Source organism: Marmota monax, unplaced genomic scaffold (genome assembly GCF_021218885.2).
Source record: "Marmota monax isolate L192 unplaced genomic scaffold, Marmota_monax_Labrador192_F-V1.1 WCK01_AAM20220418_F8-fsc00028, whole genome shotgun sequence".
NCBI classification, from domain to species: Eukaryota; Metazoa; Chordata; class Mammalia; order Rodentia; family Sciuridae; genus Marmota; species Marmota monax.
In genome coordinates this window covers 4,068,964-4,088,166 of record NW_026694779.1, presented here as the reverse complement: position 1 = coordinate 4,088,166, position 19,203 = coordinate 4,068,964, and the positions used below count along the sequence as shown (strand labels likewise).

General features: G+C 42.2%; 1 protein-coding gene across 5 annotated transcripts in view; it reads right to left on the bottom strand.

Moving 5' to 3' along the window:
* The window catches only part of Srgap3 (SLIT-ROBO Rho GTPase activating protein 3), a 248,236-nt gene that overhangs the window by 78,412 nt on the left and 150,621 nt on the right, over positions 1–19,203 (bottom strand). For all 5 annotated transcript variants that reach the window (XR_009225041.1, XM_058572986.1, XM_046425544.2 and 2 more), the window contains exon 4: positions 2,084–2,146. Coding sequence is in view for 4 of the 5 variants with exons in the window: in XM_058572986.1 (XP_058428969.1) it covers positions 2,084–2,146 (63 nt within the window). In the remaining variant the exon portion in view is untranslated. The remainder of the gene's footprint in view (positions 1–2,083; positions 2,147–19,203) is intronic.

The following is a 19,203-nucleotide window of genomic DNA, read 5'->3' as shown; positions in this document are numbered from 1 at the left end:
GCATTCCAACACAGGAGAGATGTTGACACCAAGAGATCTTTGGAAAACCGCCATAGAACTCAAAGCTCAATGGTGGTGCCTTGCAGAAAGTGTTGGGGTTTAATCTGAGTTTGAAAAATGAGTTTGACAAAAACAAGCCAAGGAGCAAAAAAGACAATTATAGACAAGAAGTGCAGTGATAAGAAGCAGAGAGTGGAGGTATTTGGGGCAATGAAAAGTGCCAAAGAGAGGAGTGCAGCTGGAGGGTGGAGGGAAGGACAGGGACCCCCGTGGTCCCTGGGGCCCTGGGATGTGGAGCTGGGATATGGGGGAAGGTAAGCCACCCGAACTCATCAAGGGTGAGATGATGATGATGGTGATAGTAACATTACTAACCCCTGATCCACTACTTCCTTATGTTCTAAACACACTTTACAAACACAACCTCCTTTCATTCTGAAAAGAACATGCAGTGAGTAGGTACAGTCAGCTCCCCCACCCATCTGCTAGTTCTACATCAAAGCATTCAGCCAACTGCAGGTTGAATGTATCTGGGAAAAAACTGCATCTGTGCTGAGCATGTAAATACTTCTTTTCTTGTCCCAAAGCAATACAATATAACAAACATTTACATACACTTACATTTATAGTTAGGTATTGTAAGTAACTTAGGGATGGTTTGAAGTGCAAAGGAGAATGCATAATACTGTGCCCTTTAACCTAAGGGACTTGAGCATACGCAGATTTTGGAATCCACAGGAGGTCCTGGATCCAAATCCCTATTGATACCAAGGGACAGCTTTACTATTATTTCTATTTTACAACTGGCTTTGAACCCAGATTTTGGCTTCAGAGTCTGTGCTTTAAGTCAGTGGGCTACTCTGCCCCTCAATGACCAGCTGATGCAAAATACTTCACATTGCAAAGCAGCAATTCTTTCTTTACCCTAAGAATGATCCAACTGAAAACTGTCCAGGACTCAACTTTTACTCCTTAACTTGGATTCATAGAATTACAAGCTTCAACATTTACTTAGGAACACTTACACCCATTTTTCTGATTGGGAAGCTGAGGCCCAGAAAAGCAAATGCCTTGCCCAAGATCCAGGTCTTCCACCTGAGGTCCAGGATCTGGACAAAGGTGCAGAGTCCCTGAGGAGTCTGCCACCTGCTGGCTGTATAGGATGTCAATACAGAAGCAGTACCAAAGAGAAGGGGCTTCAAACAGCACACAGTTCTTTTCCCTCATCTTGGGAATTTTCAAATGTCATTTTAGATGCAGAATCCTCTTCCCACTCACATAGACTTTTAATGAAAAGCTTTATAAGGAACCTCTATGTATTTACAACAATAGTTCTACTCTGAGTGCCATAGGAAGGTGAGAGGCCTGGTGTTTAACCTGCTCCCCAAGACTATGCATGGGGCTCCCCACATTCCTCTCCAAGGAAGTCAAAGCCTGCTCAAAGCACAGCCTGTGAGCACCTGCACCATAACCCAGGGTGTCTGTACTCCCAACTCACTTGCCATCTTCGATTCTAACACCCTTCTCAAGTGCAGCTGGATTTTGAGTCCTAGCATGTAACAAGGCTAGCCTTGGGCCAAACTGATCTTGTAAAATCATCCCCTGGAAACAGCAAGACAGGCTAACATGCCCAACACCTCACATCATCCTCAGAATGGGGCTCCATTGTGCAGGTGAGGATGCAAAGACCTGAACTGCATGCCTGCTTTAAGTCCCAGAGTAAGGAATAGCCCCAGTGGCTCTAGAGTCCACATCTCTGCTCTCAGTGCCTTCACACCCAGGCTACCCAAACTCAGCTCTGTGTTCTTTGCTTTCATAATATAATATCCCATATCTGGAAGGTCATTTGAATCTCATGTGAATTTTAACAACTAACATGCCTGGGCCCTACCGCAGATACAAAGAATCAGAAGCTGGGGTTGTGAATCATTATAGCCTGACATGATGTCCACTGTGACTGCAACACAAGATACAGCAAAAATGCCCAGGGTCATCCCAGACCTCTGTTTTGCCTCCCTCCAGCTCTGGGTACTGAAGACAAGGGACCCAATCCCCAAAAGCAGTGAGCCTGGGCAGAACTTACTGTGTAGAGCTCATTGGTCACCTTCAGGAGCTCCTCATGCATCTGCAGGCCAATCTCCTTACTCTGAAATATGAAAGAACAAATGTCAACATACAGAAATGATGAATATTTGAGAAGATGGAAATGCGAATTACCCTGATTTCATTATTACACATCATATACACAAATGGAATTATATTGTTCCCCATAAATATGTACAAATGTTATGCATCAATTAAATTTTTGTATGTGTGCTACTGATTATGGTGTACCATTGAGCAGGTGTGTCCCCAGCCCTTTTTTATCCTTTTATTTTTTATTTTGAAATAGGGTCTCACTACGTTACCCAGGATGGTCTTACAATCCTTGAGTAGCTGGGACTACAGGCATACATTACTGTGCCAGGCTTAATTTTTTGGCAGGGAGGAGGTTACTGGGGATTGAAACCAGGGGCATTAACCATTGAGTTACATCCCTGGCCCTTTTTATTTTTTTTTTAATGTCAGGGGAGACATTTTCTGGTTGTGTTCAGCAATTTCTTTTCAACACAGAAAGGGCAGGAATGTTTGGGATGAGGTGGGAAAGAATAAAAAAATCAACGAACCTCATTGATCTAGATCTGAATTCCTCAAACTTGTGTGTGAAACAAATTAAACTGCTTGCAAAAGGAATTCCCTAGTCATATAATCAGTGAATTCTATACATCATTCCTTACCCCGTGGCTCATAGCAATATGAGCATGTTAAAGATTCTGGAAAGCCTTAAGGAATCTTTCTTGAATTCTGTGTCCTAAGCTAGAATGACCAGAGAATGTTTTCCTTGCTCAGTGTTCATTGAACAACTCTCGAGCATAGGGTTCCATAGGTCTCAGCTTGAGTAACAATGAGCTAGCTCCACATTTCCTTGTGAGAGTAATGGAAACTCTCCTTGCATCCAGGAAATGCCCAGCAAGTCAGTGACCTTCTGCTTGCAGAAGGCCTGTCTTGGCCAGGAGCCAGCACTTAGCATCCATTGGATATCGATGTCCAGGCTTTCAGGGCCTGGTTCAACATGAATTAAATCTTGGTTTGACCCCAAATTTCAGTGCAGCCCTCTTACATGCAAGTTCCCCGAGCCACCGAATCTTGCCCTATCATTGCCTGGATTCTGATATAGCAGCAGGTCCACACTGTGGATATGTCCACGCCAACAAGGGGACAGCAGCCATGTAGGTTAGCAGAAAATCCACTGAGGCATGAGATAGGAGATGTAGGTTCTCACATCCATTGTGTTACCAAATGACCATGGAGACTTGGAAAGTTACTTCTCTTAAGATACCTCATCCTTAAATAAAAAGATTAAACTAAAACTCTTCCTGAAGCGTGGTCTGGATATCACTGTTGGTTATTACATTAAAATGACAGTGACTTCTGTGACCACATGCATTTGGGAGAAGCTTCTTGAACAAAGTTAGATAAGTTAGCTTAATGTAGGACTTTTCAGTGCCTTTAAGAATCTTAGGTACTTGGAGACTTTCTGAGAGGGAGCTGCAGTGTGTAGTTTCATTAATCATAAATCTTTTTGCATGAGGTGACTAACAAGATCCTGAAGGACATGAACACAATGAGGCAGTTATCTCCAAAAAAGTTTAGGATTCTTGTTATTGTATTTATTGTTATTTTAGTAAGTAGTCTCTGCTATGCTCTGAATGCTTGTATCCTCCCAATGTTCCTATGTTGAAATCCTCACCCCCAGGGTAAAGGTAGTAAGAGATGAGGCCTCAGGAGGTCACAAAGGTGGAACTCTCATGATGGGACTAGTGCCCTCAGAAGAAACTTCGGAGAGCTAGCAAGCCTCTTCCACCGTGAGAAGGTGCCATCTGTGAACCAGGATAAGGGTCCTCATCATGTTCCAAATCTGCCAACATCTTGATCTTATACTTCCCAGCCTCCAAAACGTTAAAAAATAATTTTCTGTCTTTATAAGCCACGCAGTTCATGACACTTTGTCACAGCAGCCTGAATGCTCTAAGACACTCTTCCTATTTGCATGGACTGCCATAATAAGTTTGCAAGTGGGAGCCCTGATCTCTGCTCTCTGAGCAGCTGAGCCATTGTGCTCTCTGTTTATCTCCCTCAGCCTCACAGCTACACCAGCTGCTGGCGGGCAAAGATCAGCCTTCCTTCCTCCAACTCTTGGTTGGGTTAGGAGGCTCAGTACCAGAAAAAATGACCTTTTTTTTTTTTTTTTTTTTACTTTTTATTTTGAGGTAGGGTCTCACTGAGTTGCTTAGGGCCTTGCTAAATTGCTGAGGCTGACCTCAAACTTGCAATCCTCCTGCCTCAGCCTCCCGAGTCACTGAGATTACAGGCATGTGCTACCATGTCCAGTTTGAAAAATGATTTCTTGGGCTCCTTCTTCTTGCCCTACAGCCCTGTCTCTCAGCATCTGGGTCTAGAATGCCAAGAATTACTTAAAGTTGGTTGTTTCTACATCAGATCCAACATGTAGCCTAAAGCTCTGGGAGTGATTTCAGAGATCTGTTTAGGTGTCTTTCCAGCTCCAGTGGCTAAAACAAAGGGACTCATTCCAAAATAAAAGTGGCCTGGGTGTGGTGGTACACTCTTGAAATCCCAGCAGCTCGGGAGGCTGAGGTAGGAGGATAGCAAGTTCAAAGCCAGCATCTGCAACTTAGGGAGGCCCTAAGCAACTTAGTGAGACCCTGTCTCAAAATAATACATAAAAATGGACTGGAGATGTGGCTCAATGGTTAAGCAACCTTGGGTTCAATACCTGGTTAAAAAAACAAACAAACAAACAAACAAACAGGTGGAGCCTGTGTAGAGTTAACCGGGGGCCTTCAGCAGCATCCCTGCTTTTACAGTGGTGCTCAATGAACCCAACAGCTACCCCCTATTCTCTGTGTTTTTCTGGGTAGTTCAGTGCCTCAGCTTCCCCCGTGGCCTCTTCCCTTGATGTGTGCCTTACTGTAGCTGACTCCAGACTCTCCAGCACCACTCCGTGGCTTCCTGTCAGTCCTCGGGATCACTAACATCTCTGACACTTAAAAGCCTGTTGCTTTATGTATTTATTTTTATGATCTAACTTTTATCATAGGTAATAAATGCACATGGTGCAAGAGACTCCATCAGCTGACAAGGTAAGAAGAAAAGATTCCCAGGCTCCCAGAACCCCGCCCAGAGGAACTATGAAAAGTTTCTTCTGATGCCTTCCAGAAGCAGTGGATATGCAAGCCCACATTTGGATATCATATGTTCTCTTTTAACACAAACTTCTGCATCTTGCTTTTCTACTTAATGATAGATTTTTCTGTTGCAGCCAAGATAGCTGTATTCACACTGTATTCCACCCACCAGAGGCAGAATAGTTAACTTAATCAGCTCTCTAGAGTTGCACATTTAGGTTGCTTCCAGTGTCTTGTCCCTGCCACTGTGCACATAGGCAAGGATGCCTGTCAGTCACGGACCCCATCCTAGAAGCAGCCTTGCTGGGAAGAGTCCTGCCTTGCTCCAGCTGTGCCTTCTCAGCTCCTTCCACCTGGTTCTACCACAAGTCCCTGATGTCAGCACCCACCTCTCAGTAACCAGAAGCAATGTCACCATCTCCCTGGGCCTCTCTCCTGGGGCTCCATCCTACACAACCTTGAGCCCAAGTTCAAAGAACCATATCTTCAATGGGTACAAATCAGTATGGCTGTACCCTCATTACATCAAAATTAAGTATCCAAAAGTGAACTCCTGAAACCAAACTCTCTTTATCTCCTCAATTTTGGCAGATGGAATAATATCTTACTGGGCTTGTGGACTAGAGCTCTTGGAGTTATCTAAGATATATATATTTATATTTGTTATCTCTCCTCTTCAATATATCACTGTGTGCTGTTTTCAAACTGCCCAATCCTATGTAGCAGGCAATGGGGTTTCCCTCCCTGTCAACTCTTCTTGGCTTTGCTGCTTCCTACTGAAGCCATGCATTTGACCCTGCCTTCATTCCTCCAACTCAGATCTTACAGGGAAGCTGATTCCATCCCAAGAAAACATTCTGGATTCTTCTTTGTTGGACTAGTCCAGTGGTGAGTATATGACTTACCTGGACAGAAAAAGAGGACTTATATCATTGAAGAGAAGGTTTTAGCATTTCTATTAAGTGCTAGCAAAAAAGCATGCAGCCCTGATTGCCACCAACAGGCATCTTAGGACCCAAAGAGGAAGCTGCCTTCGGGGTGGCAGAGCAAAAGGAACTCGACTCCTTTCATGACCTCCTGGGTAACTGATGGAACCAAAATCCCAGAGCCTGCCTCCCGGTCTACTTTCACTCCTGTGGCTTTATTGGTTAGGCCACTGTAAGCTGGGGTTCTCTGTTATTTGCAGCCAAAAGCATCCTCAGGGATCCAGCCTCATTTCCCCCACCAGTTCCTGGAGCACATCATCATCATTACAGATCCAAATCTCTGAAGCTGCCTCTTAACAAAGTCCCCACAGCTTGTCTCTTTGAGCTAATCATCCATTCTTCATGTCTATACCCAAATGTCCTAGAAATATATTTCTCTGCATACCTCCCCCTTGTACACAGGATCAAGTCTCAGCTCCTTAGCTTGACTCCTGAGCCTCTGCTCAGAGTAGGTCTGGTTATGCAGTGGGTCAAGGTCGATTTTGAGCCTTAGAGACCTGAATTGGAGGTGAGGCTTTCATTCATTGAACCTCTTGGCATCTCAGCTTCCCCATTTGTAAAATGGTTGTAGGGGACAGACAAGTCAGGGCACCAAAGATAGCAGGAAACAGTTTTATTTGGCTGCAGCCAGGTTCAGAGGGCACAGCTTTCACTATAATTAATTAATCCCCTGAACCCTGAGTTCAGGTAGTTTCAGAACTTTATACCCAGAGTATAAGGGAGGGGCTCACAAGTTCACAGTCTGCAGAGGTTCACCTAAAAGCAGCTTTTTCTTTCACTGTTCTGGGCAGGTTAACTCTTCAAGGACAACACCTGAGAAGGGAAGAGCTTCTTCTCCCTTTTCTTTCCTCCCCTGCCAGCTGTTACCATGGAGCCAAATTGGTAACTTATCTTAGAAATGTAGACATCTCTGTGCGGCTCCAGCTCAAGGTCAGAGGCCTTGTTAAAGGATTTGTCTTTTTTTTTTTTTTTTAATCAAATTTTGCATTTTCAAACACACTTCTACAAACTACTATACTGGATAAATGTTTGTGAAAACTAATTAAAGGGGCATTTAGCACCTGGAATGCTGATTTCTTCCAGGTTAGTGGCCAAGTAAAATAGAGCAACAGGAAAATAGGAAGTTTACCTACACTGAACTCTTTTGTAGAGACACTTTTGCTGATAGTCCTGAAATCAATTATGGTAAAGATTTCTGGAGAAGCTTAGTTAAGATTTTCTGTGGAGGAGGGGGTGCCACTACAATTCCCCCCTTTAATGATGCTCCCCAAAATTTAATCCTTTAAATTTAAGAGCATCAGAACAAGAACCTGTTTGTCTTTTCTGCACTTGTGCGGTGAGGGGCAACAGTCTTGTTGTTTACTTGTTTTTTCACTCATTCTTTGTTTTCCCTGCTGGGATGTAAGCCCCATGACAGCAAAGAGACTTTCTCCCAGATTCCACGGCTGCTGCATGTGCTGCAGGCAGACAGTCCTGAGCTCAAGGTGCCCTTCAGGCATAGCCTTAAAGGACAAGGTGACATCCCTTTGGGTGCAGCCTCATTCAAAGACTGATAAGGATAGGTCATAGGATTTGCTTCTCAGGTCTCAGCCCTGAAGGGTCATTCCCTCTTTAGCACACCCCATAGCTGATTAAGGCTTCTAGTTAGGCCATCTGCTTTGCACTTGACCTTCCCATCTCCTTGGCCCTTTCTTCACACTTCCAAGGGTTATCCCAAAATTGCTCCCCAGCCATTCTAGATGATAAATTCAGATGTCTTGGGGTGGGGTTGTAGCTCAGGGGTAGAGCTCTTGCCTTGCATGTGTGACCCTGTGTTCAATCCTCAGCACCCCATAAAAATAATCAAATAAAAAAGTATTAAAAAGTAAATAAATAAATAAATAAATTCAGATGTCTCAGAGTGTGCTTCCTGGTACCCATCTGCAGCATCTCACTGCCACATTCCTGCAATGCTATGGAGCTTGTCACACAGTGGATGGATGCTCAATAAATGTTCTGAGCAAATCTATGCATGAATGAAGGGACAGCTCCTCTAAGCCTTGGTTTCCTTATTTGTATAAGTGGAATGGTATCACAGGTATGGTGGAGTCTCTATGAGGAGGAAAAGAGATAACACATATGTCAGTGCCTGGCACAGATGGGGCACAAATGATGTGCCCAGGAAAATTCAGAACAGAATGAATCAACACTCATGAAATGCCAGCGAGGAGGCTAGGAAGTTGTTCAGAGAAGAGAAGATACAAAGTCAAATCTTTTATTAACTCTTGCCTTAGGAATCTCCCAGTATGGTGGGGTAGAAGATCAAGAACACACCTTGTTATAAGGCAGGACACAGAAGGGAAGTAAGGGAGTGATGGGGAAGTTGTGCCCCCAGAACCATCCCACCTTGCATGGATGGCCAGAGATAGCCTTTTAGGTAGCAGAAAGAGGAGAGGAGTACAGAGCACAGGCAGGAACCTGGGAATGTAGAAAGAGTGGTTTACAAAAGGAGGAAGAGGTAAGCTGGGAATGAAGGCTGGGCCAGATCCTGGAGGCTGATGGAGCACTGGCTTATTTCAGAGCAGAACTGAAGGTTTGGGGGCCAAAACCCATGATGTTCAGGGCTGTGCTTCATAAAGATGCAGACGCAGGTATATGGAGGGTGGACTAGATGGTTAGTCAGCTTTTCCTTGCTGCGACCAATACCTAATAAAAATGATGTTTTGTTCTTTTGTTTTATTCTTGCTCATGGTTTCAGAGGTTTAGTCCATGGTTGGCTGAGTCCACTGTTCTGGGCCTAAGAAGAGGCAGAACATAGTGGCAGGGTGTGATGGAAGAGCACTGCTCTGTTCATCACAGCCAGGAAGTAGAGAGAGATAGGGGAAGGGACTGCAGGGAAGATGAACCCTTCCAGGGTATGCTCCCAGCCACACCCCAATTGCCTACAGTTACCATCCTGTCAAACCATTCAAACAAGGATGGACTGATTAGATCACAGCCCTCAAAATCAAAACCTTTGGGTGCAGGAAAGATGGTGGAATGAGATGAACATCATTACCCTAGGTACATGTATGACTGCACGTATGGTATGACTCTCTACATTATGTACAACCAGAGAAAGGAAAAGTTGTGCTCCATTTGTGTATAATGAATTGAAATGCATTCTATTGTCATGTGTAACTAATTAGAACAAATTTTAACATGCAAAAAGTGGGCTGGGGCTAGGACTCAGCAGTAGCACACTTGCCTGGCATGTGTGAGGTACTGGGTTCAATTCTCAGCACCACATATAAATAAATAAAATAAAGGTATATCAACAACAACAAAAAATTATTTAAAAAATGCAAAAACAAAATCTAAACCTTTCACCTCTGAATATTCCTACATTTACATGGGAGGTTTTTTGGGGGGTGGGGCAGGGAGGGGAACACCTTAGAGTCAAACCATAACAGATGGGGCAGGCCTGTGGGTCTGTTCTTGTATTTCCTCAATAGGACTATAAGCCACCAGATGGAACTTGCCTGCGTCTCTGTTCCCCACACCCAGCCCAGGGCTGGCCACAGAGCTGATGCTTAGTGAGTAGCCACTGAACTACACAGGACTCAAAGGCATTATTATTTTACAGTTGGGAAGGGAAATATTCTAAACAACAGTTCCAAAAACTACTGAATGAGGAACCCAAACCAAACATTCCACCAGGAACAGAAGGCCAAAATCCTGATGATCCTAGCAGGCCGCCACACCCAGCCCTTGGGGACCCGAGTAGCAACATATGAGCATTGTTGCCCACATTTTTCACATTACCTTCATGCCTGCCAAGGTTGGAGGTGGCATGCTGCCTCCTTCATGCAGAGGAAGTGTGGGGACAGTGAAAACATCTACACATCAGGTCAAAGAAAGCCTCGCTGTGGCAGCCATGGTTCCGTGGGGTTGAAAGGGCATGGTCCTGCCTTTCTGTTGCAAACAGGCCTGTGAGACTCACCAACCTCAAGACCAGGGACCGTGATGGCAGGTGCCCCAGTTCTGTGTGGCTCCTCTGCTTCTTTCTCCTACCCATAGCTAACCCCAGTTAAACTTCCTTAGGGACAGACAACTCCTTGTCACAGGAATCATGTTATACATGGCAGGATGTTTAGTAGCATCCCTGACCTCTTCCCACTAAATGTTGGCACCTTTCCCTACTCACATCCCCAAATTATCTCCAGACATTGTTAAATATTCCCTAGGGGGCAAAGTCACCCCTCAGTGAGAAATACTGCTTTAAACCAAGGCCTCCATGTGGCAGCTTGTGGCCTGCAGATGTGTTTTGTTTGGCCTTTCAGTGCTTTTAGAAAATCTTAATATTTTCCCAGCATTTGAAGATCAGGAAAGTTCTCTTGTAAGTCCTTATTTTTAAAAATAAGGTATTATGTTCTTTTTTCTCTATTCTTTATTGGTGCATTATAGTTGTACATAATTATGGGATTTGTTATTACAAATATGTAAGGGCACACAATGTAACAAAATAATTTGGCCCACATAATTTCCCAGTATTCCCCCTTTTTTTTTCTCTCTAGCTTCCATATATGAGAGAAAACATGACCCTTGACTTCATAAGTCCTGGTTTTCATTTTCTTTGGAAATTCTAGGTAATCCTGAGCCACTCTTTCAAGACGGCAGCCCCTTTAGAGAGAGCTTATGCTCTTCAGCTAGCTACTGAGCCCAACATCTCCCTTCTCCTGGCCATGCCCTCCATCTGACCCATGGAGGTATTCAAGTTATAACCCAGAAATCAGGGCTATCTCTCAAGAGAAAGGGTGGCTATCTGTATATAGTGGTGCCCATTAAAAATGACAATCTTAGACCTGCTAACTCAGAACATCTAAGTGTTCCTCTTTAGCAAGTATTCCTCTTGCATCCCACCATTTGAGAGCCTCTGGGGAGTCTGATTCCTGAAACCAAGTCCTGTGGCATCATAGCAGATCCAACCCGTGACCCATTTGGGCACACAGTGCACCCTGAACCCATCCTTCTGCCTGCACTGTCTCCCCCTATGCCGCTAGCTTTGACTCCATTCACACATACATTTATTGAATACCTTGTGGGTAACAGCTTCAACCAGGAACCAAAGACACAAAGCTGAATGAGATATTGTCCCTGCTCTGAAGTGTTGTTTTAGCAGCAGCTGCTAGCTTTATGGAAAATTTTCCATTTGTTGAATATTGTCCAAGGTTACTTCCATACATTGTTTAGTTTAAAATTTTAAGGTAAATACTACTAACATCCTTATTGGCAAATGCAAGAAAGCTGGAAGTTCAGAAGAATTGAACAATCTGTCCAATCTTGCACAGTTAGAAAGCAGCAAAGCCAGAATTTGACTTTTGGTTGGTCTGATTTCAAAGTCAGCACTCAGAATGACTTACAATGGTCTGCTTCTTCAGGGCCTAGTGCATATACACACAGATGAAAAGAAGCCATTGCAATGATGTAATGGAGATAAGTCCAGGTCACAGGTAAAGTGCCAAGACAGGTAAGCCCCCTTGTCACTGCCTACCTGTCTGATGCACTTTCTTACCATCTGCATAGGAATCTGCATCCCTGATCTTTGTCCCTGCTTACAAGCAAGGGTAGTCCTCTTTGTCCCATCTTCCCTGCTAGGAAAAAATAAGCCATGATCATTCTCTCTCACTTATCCCTTCCTCCTCCTTCTGCTGACAAAAAATGAGGTGTGGGTGGGACTGGCCTCTACCTACCGGGCCATACAAGATGGTTCACTAGGCAAGGGACTGGACCTCACCAGAGTACTCCAGAGGCTTGTCTCCAGAGAGAGAAACATATCTCAGGATGAGCCAATAAAGAATCTTTCCTGGAAGCTTTCTCCTAATCATACTCTCAGATCACCTCTGCTCTGGGACTGCTGAACCAGGATGTAGGAGCCCTCTGCTGCTTGTAGCCATCACACCTACCACAGGAGAGGTCAGGGACTGGTGGGGTCTGAATCTAGTGATGCCGAAACAGGATCTATCTACGGACCTCTTCAGTTTACAGGATCAATAAATTTTCATGATGGTTTATTTGAAAGAATTCTAACATAATCTGTACTCATGTCAGTCTCAAGATACCAAAACAGCCACTGAGTAAAAAAAAAAAAACCTTCTGAAAACCCCCCAGTAGGCATCAGCTTTCACATAGTTTCTGCAAAATGACTGATCTCCAAATGGTCAGAACATAAACTCCTAAAAGGATAGAGCTGTGGCTTCTGGAACTCTTTCCTCTGCTTCCTATAATGCCAACCATAAACACTTACATACAAAAGGAGCCCCATAAATGTCCATGAATGAGTTCATTGATGTGTAGATGCAATACCAAACTAGAGAGGAGTAAAAGTGACCACCTTTGACCTTTATTTCTTTGCCAAAACAAATATTAATTCAAGTCAAGATGGGCCCAGCAGACAAAATTTTTCTTGACATATAAGAGATCCTGAGTGAAATCAGCTCCTTTACCACAAAAATCTTGCCATGTGTGAGTTGATTTAGTTTTCAATACAGGGTTAATTATGCTTTTGAAGGAAAACACTCAAAAACCTTACTATATAGCTAGGAGTACAGCTCAGTGGCTGAGCATGTGCTTAGTATGCACAAGGCCTAGGGTTCCATCCCCAGCAGCACCCTCCCCACAAAAAAACCTTACTATAGACCCTAGGACTTGATAAACTATATTTGAAAAGTTCTCATTTTAGAAGTCATGTCTGCATTCCCCACAAACTAACTCAAAGATGAGTGAGTACAATGCTGAAATCATTCTTTATGTAGTAATCCCCTCTAAAACTCATGTTGAAATTTAATCTCCAAAGTCAGATGGTTATGGTATTTAGAAGTAACTAGGATTATATGAGGTCATGAGGGTGGTGGAGTGCTTGTGATGAGATTAGTGACTTTTTTTAAAATATATTTTTAGTTGTCAATGGACCTTCACTGTATTTATATGTGGTGCTAAGAATTAAATCCAGTGCCTCAGACATGCTAGGCAAGCTCTCTACCCCAGCCCAGATTAGTGACCAGATTAGAGGAGAAAAGACCCCAGCTAGTACCACCTGCTACTTCACCACGTGATCCCTGTACCATCTCAGGACTCTGCAGTAAGAAGGCCTTCACTAGGTGAAGCCTCCTCAATCATGGACCTCACAGATCCAGAAGCATGAGCTGAATAAGCCTTTATTCTTTATAAATTACCCAGTCTGTGACATTCAATTATAGCAACAGAAAATAGACTAAAACAATATATAAAAAATAAAACTATCTTAAAATATTGGGTTTAATGACAAGGCTTCTCCCTGCTTTGCTTCTCAAAAGGACACCATTCTAAACAATCCTTTAGAACAATTCCAGGCAGCAAGTAATTTGGGCGTCTCAGTTTACTCTCAGTCACCCATGTATAGCCTCTCTTCTCTCATCAAGCCCTGCTACAGCCTGGCCTGTCCCTCTTTGCTCACTCTTTGTTTGAGTAGATGTTCTCATGTTGGGTTACCTTTGGGATTTCCTAGTTCTAGGGCTCCAATCAAATAACAGGAAACACAAAACCTTTGTCTCTCTTTCATTCCTAAGTCCCAACAGACCCTCCTCTGTTTTTCTATACTCAGGCCTGTTTGTTCATCAAAATCATAAAACTTAAGACCCACAGATGTTCCCTATTTAAATATATGATGTATGTATGCACTGGCCAGCTCCCAAAGCCATTGGGATTTTGTTTCCAAAGCAGAGGCTTAAAGGCATGTCTCAGAGGGAGCAGTCTCTCCAACCCATCCTGGAAGGTCAGTGCACCATGAGCACAGCAGCTCCAACTGCTAAACAGCTAACTCCACCTTCTAGAAGTGTCTCAAGTCACCAAAACTAGGCTGTCTCCTGCTGCCATGCTTTGCCTTCAAACATCCTCCTTAGCCTAATTTTTGCCTGACATCCATCCCAATGCTTGTTTTTCTTCCCCTCTCCTTTTCATTTTTTTCCCCCTGCTCCTGGAAACCCTTTCTGTAATTCCCCTTCCAAGACTGATGTATTTCTCCTTTTGCTGCAACTCCAAATGGGTGGCAATTACTCATTTCTGCAAAAAGCTGGAAATAGATTTGAGACTCAAACTCTTCCTCTTCTTGCCAGGACTGGGATGTCAGCCTGCAAGGAAGCAGGAAGGCCTTGGACATACTTGGCAGTAGTGGGCCACGGACGCCCACCCAGGAGCCTGGCAGTGTGCTGCAGCAATGAGCCCAGCTTCATGCCTGCCATCCTCTTCCCTGCAATTACTCCCACCATCTCTTTGGGACCTTCTTCACTCTGAAAGCTCCATTTTCAAAGTCACTTAAAAAGCAGGACTGAAAAATCCAAGGAAATCTTGGAATGGCTATGAACAAGTGACTTGACATGGTTAGGACAGGAGTTTCTGGATCTCTACTAATAATACTAAATGTTAATGTTAATAATAACACTTGTATCATCATTAATGAGAACACTAGTACTCTTACTAATAAAGTTTATCGTTATGAAAAATAATTATAAGAGCTACTGTTTCTTGATTCTATAGCATGAGCTGGGCCAACAATAACTGCTTTCTTAAACAGTACCTATTTATGGCAGGCACTGTGATTGACCCCACTTTGAAGATTAGGACACAGAGTCTCAGGAGAAAGGAAGTAATGTGCCCAAGGACGTAGGGCTTAATAAAGGTGACATTCTCAACCATTCCACTCTGTTGCCTCCACTGGGAAAGCTAGAACTCTAAAGTGCCTCTCCTTCTGTTTTGTTTTCCTCCAAATAATTCCAACACATGGATACTCCTCCCCCTCTGTATAGAAAGCATACTGTTACTTACAAGGCTCTGCGTTAGATCATCATAAACATCAGTAACATCCAGAGCTCAGTGCCATTCTAAAGAATCTCCTGCTATAAGTGACTGAATCCCAGCCCTACCACTGGCTGCCCCTGGCAGATGGAGATGGAGCAGGATGCTGGGCTAGGGCTCTGCAGCCCAGGACAAGTCCAGGAGTCATCTTTTGCTACTATGTCCTGATGTTGGCTTATTTTTTTTTTCCTTTGTTTTGCCTTGGTTTAGTCCTGAATCTCTTACAGATAAGAAGCTAATGGTTGAGGGTGGGGCAAGAGCCTACCTGGGGAGTGTGACAAGGCCATCTTCCTGGAAAAACCAAGATCTACAAAAATGTGAAACTTCTCAGTTTTGAGCTTTCTCCTCTCCGTGTTATCTTCAATGTGATTGTGGATGTTGTTAGGCTAATCTGTTCCATTCAAAACACTATTGATCATTCATTACTTCTGTATCACTGACCTAAGACTTTAACCCCTTGTCATTTTATAATCTCATCTTCTGTTTTACTTACTTTGTGGACAGGATATGAATAAGGATTGCATTGGCATTTCAAAAATGTCTCTACCCATGTATTCACCACCTTTCCACCAATTTTCCCAACCAGCCATCTATTCCATTTATTCACCCATCCATCCATCCATCTACCCAGCCACCTTTACACTAATCTACTCATGCATCTATCCATCCATCCATCTATCCATCCATCTGCCATCTGCCATCCATCCACTCATCCATCCATCCACTCACCTGCCTACCCATTCATCTACTCATCCATATAGCCATCCATTAACCTGACATCTACCCACCCACTCACCCTTCCTTTCTTTCCATTCCCATACCAACCTCCCTGACCCAGGCCCCAATTACATTTCATCACTAATATGCATGTAAGTACATATATACAAAAATGTAACTGTTCTGGGCTGGGGATGTGGCTCAAGCGGTAGTGCACTCGCCTGGCATGCGTGCGGCCCAGGTTCGATCCTCAGCACCACATACAAAGATGTTGTGTCTGCCGAAAAACTAAAAAAAAATAAATATTAAAAAAATTCTCTCTCTCTCTTAAAAAAAAAATGTAACTGTTCTCTCTAGTCTAGCATCTCTCCTTTCAAAGCCATCAAATGCACATGTCAAATTAGTCATCCTTAAAGTTGGCTACATTCCTTCTCAAGTCCCATCAATATATATATTCAAAAACTTTCAATGAATCTCTAATGTCTAGAAAATACAATCCAGCTCTTTAGTCTGACACCGAAAGACCTCCTTGACCCATCCCAACATATCTTTCCTGATTTTCACCCTTAATCTCAATTCTGCAATATCTAAACCATGCATAAAAGAGAGTGAATACCATGAACACACCACCCAAATTAGATTATTTTTAAAAGTTTGCCATTTTTGCTTCAAAATTATTTTTAGGAAGCAAAATGTTAAAGGTGCAGTTGAAGGGTCCCTGATTTCCTCCCCTCTGCCCTCTTTCCTCAGTTGTGTTGCTGGTGTGTATACGTATTATACAGTCTATATTTGTATAGCTTTATTCCACAGAGGTACCTAAAACTATGAACAATATAAACTATTCTGTGTCTTTAATTTTGTAAAAACACCATACTTTACTCTTTCTTGTCTAATAGCACGTTTTCAAGTTTCATTCACAGTATTACTTGGAGATCTAGTTCCTTAATCTTGACTATTGCATAATATTCTATTGGGTGACTATGCACAGCTTATTTAACCACTGCAAAAACATCCTCATACAAAGTTTTGTGTGTGCATTTTGTTGTTTTTGTTTTTGTTTTCTTTATACTAGGGATTAAATCCAAGACCTCAGGCATGCTAGACCAGTACTCTACAACTGAGCTACACCCCTAACCCTTTTTAGTTTTTATTTTGAGGCAGGGTTTTTCTAAGTTGCAGAGGCTGGCCTCAAATCTGCAATCCTCCTGCCTCAGCCTCCTGGGTATCTAGGATTACAGTTTTATACCACTCAGCTTAGAATATCTTTAGGTTTTACTTAGAAGTGGAATTACTGGGTCACAGGGTCTATCGTTCTTCCTTCGCTGTTCCTTGATACTGCCTAATTGTTCTCTGAAGGAAATGGACAAGTTTACATGTTTACAGAATATATGAGAGTGCTTGATGCTCGTTTTACCTTCCTCTGATTACCAGTAAGCATGAGCATCTTTTCTTACATCTTTGGTCATTTAAGTTTCATTTTCTGTGACTCACCTATTGATATCTCTTACCCATGTCTCTGCTGGGTTGTTTGCCCTCTTCTTATTAATTCATAGGAGCTGATTTTCTATATTTTGGATATTGACCTTTTGTTAATTCTATGCAACCAAATATCTTCTGTTCATCAATCCATCTCTTTATTTTTGTTGTTGGATAAAAGATTTTTAAAAATTTTTATATAATAAAATTTATCAATATTTTCCTTTACAGATTGTGCTTTTTAAAAAAATATTTTTTTTTAGTTGGACATGATACATTTATCTATTTTTATGTGGTGCTGAGGATCGAACCCAGTACCTCACACATGCTAGGCAAATGCTCTACCACTGAACCACAATCCTAACCCTATGGTTGTGCTTTTAAAAAATGTTTTCTTTAGGCATCCTTTTCTATACCAAAGTTTTAAACATAATCTCCTACACTTTCTTACAAAAGTTTCAAAGTTTTGCTGTTTAACTTTTGGCACTTTAATCTATATAGAATATATTTTTGTGAACTAATATAGAGTTTTTGGTCTTTTCCATATTAAAAAAAAAGGGGGGTATGGAGCTGGGTGCAGTAGTGCACGCCTATAATCCCAGAAGCTAGAAAGGCTGAGACAGGAGGATCACGAGTTCAAAGCCAGCCTCAGCAACAGCGAGGCACTAAGCAACTCAGTGAGACCCTGTCTCTAAATAAAATACAAAATAGGCCTGGGGATGTTACTCAATGGTTAAGTGCCCCTGACTTCAATCACCAGTATCCCCCAAAAAATGCGTGTGTGTGTGTGTGTGTGTGTGTGTTGTACTGTGTGAATAAAATTAGTTCCTACAAATAATAAGCAAATTATAACCAGTTGAATCAGCCCATCTACAATAGTCTTTTTCCCTTTGATTTTTTAATATACCACTGCCATATCCCACATTCTCAGGTATGGAGGTCTCTGCTTCTAGCTTTCTGTTCTGTCACTGTTAAGTTGGTCTAGCTATGTTCTAGAACTATCTGTTTTACTCTCACTTTAAGTCTTGATATTTGATAAAGTCAATGCCCAACAAATACCAAAAAAAACCAGTATGTGTGTATGTGTGTGTTTTTAAGGATACACACACACACACACACATATGGATATTATGAGAATGAATATATATATATATATATATATATATATATATATATATATACATACATCCTTATAAACCTGATTTTCTTATTATAAAGTTGGAAATTAAAAATAAATAGAAAGCTTTAAAAAATCTTTGAGACTTAAAAAATATAATTCTGATGAATTCATAATTCATGGGAAAGAATAAATTACAATAGGAACTATGAAATATTTATGTCTGAATGACAATGACAGCATCCTGTATCAAAACTTCTGGGATGGGGATAATTTGTACCATCAATGGCATTAAATTTTCAATCATTCTCGTTTTCTAATATATGCATTTAAATGACATTTTCTAATTGGATATGGCTGGCACACAGGAACATTACTAATTTTTGTATATTAATCCTATAAGCAGCCACCTTGCTGAATTCTCCTCAGGAAGGATGATTTGCTGTTAGATTTTGGTAAGTTCCCTTTATCAGGCTGTGGGAGTTCCTGTTTATTTCTAATTTGCTTGGAGTTTTTATATCAAGTGGTGAAAAATTAGAAGCATGCCTTTTAAAAGTCAAGAATGCCTCTCTCTTCCACACTGTACTGACTAGAGGTTCCAGTCAATAGAACAAGGCCACAAAAAGAAGTAAAAGGTTATAAAAGAAGAGATGAGACCAACAAGGTTAGAAGTCACCAGGGAGTGGATTCCAGAACTTATTTTCTGATCCTTCCCAAGTCCTAGCAATCATCTTCGTAAAGCTTAATGTTTGTTGATTGTTTACTGTCTGCCAGGCATTTCATGTCATCTTTTAAGTCTTAAAACAACCAA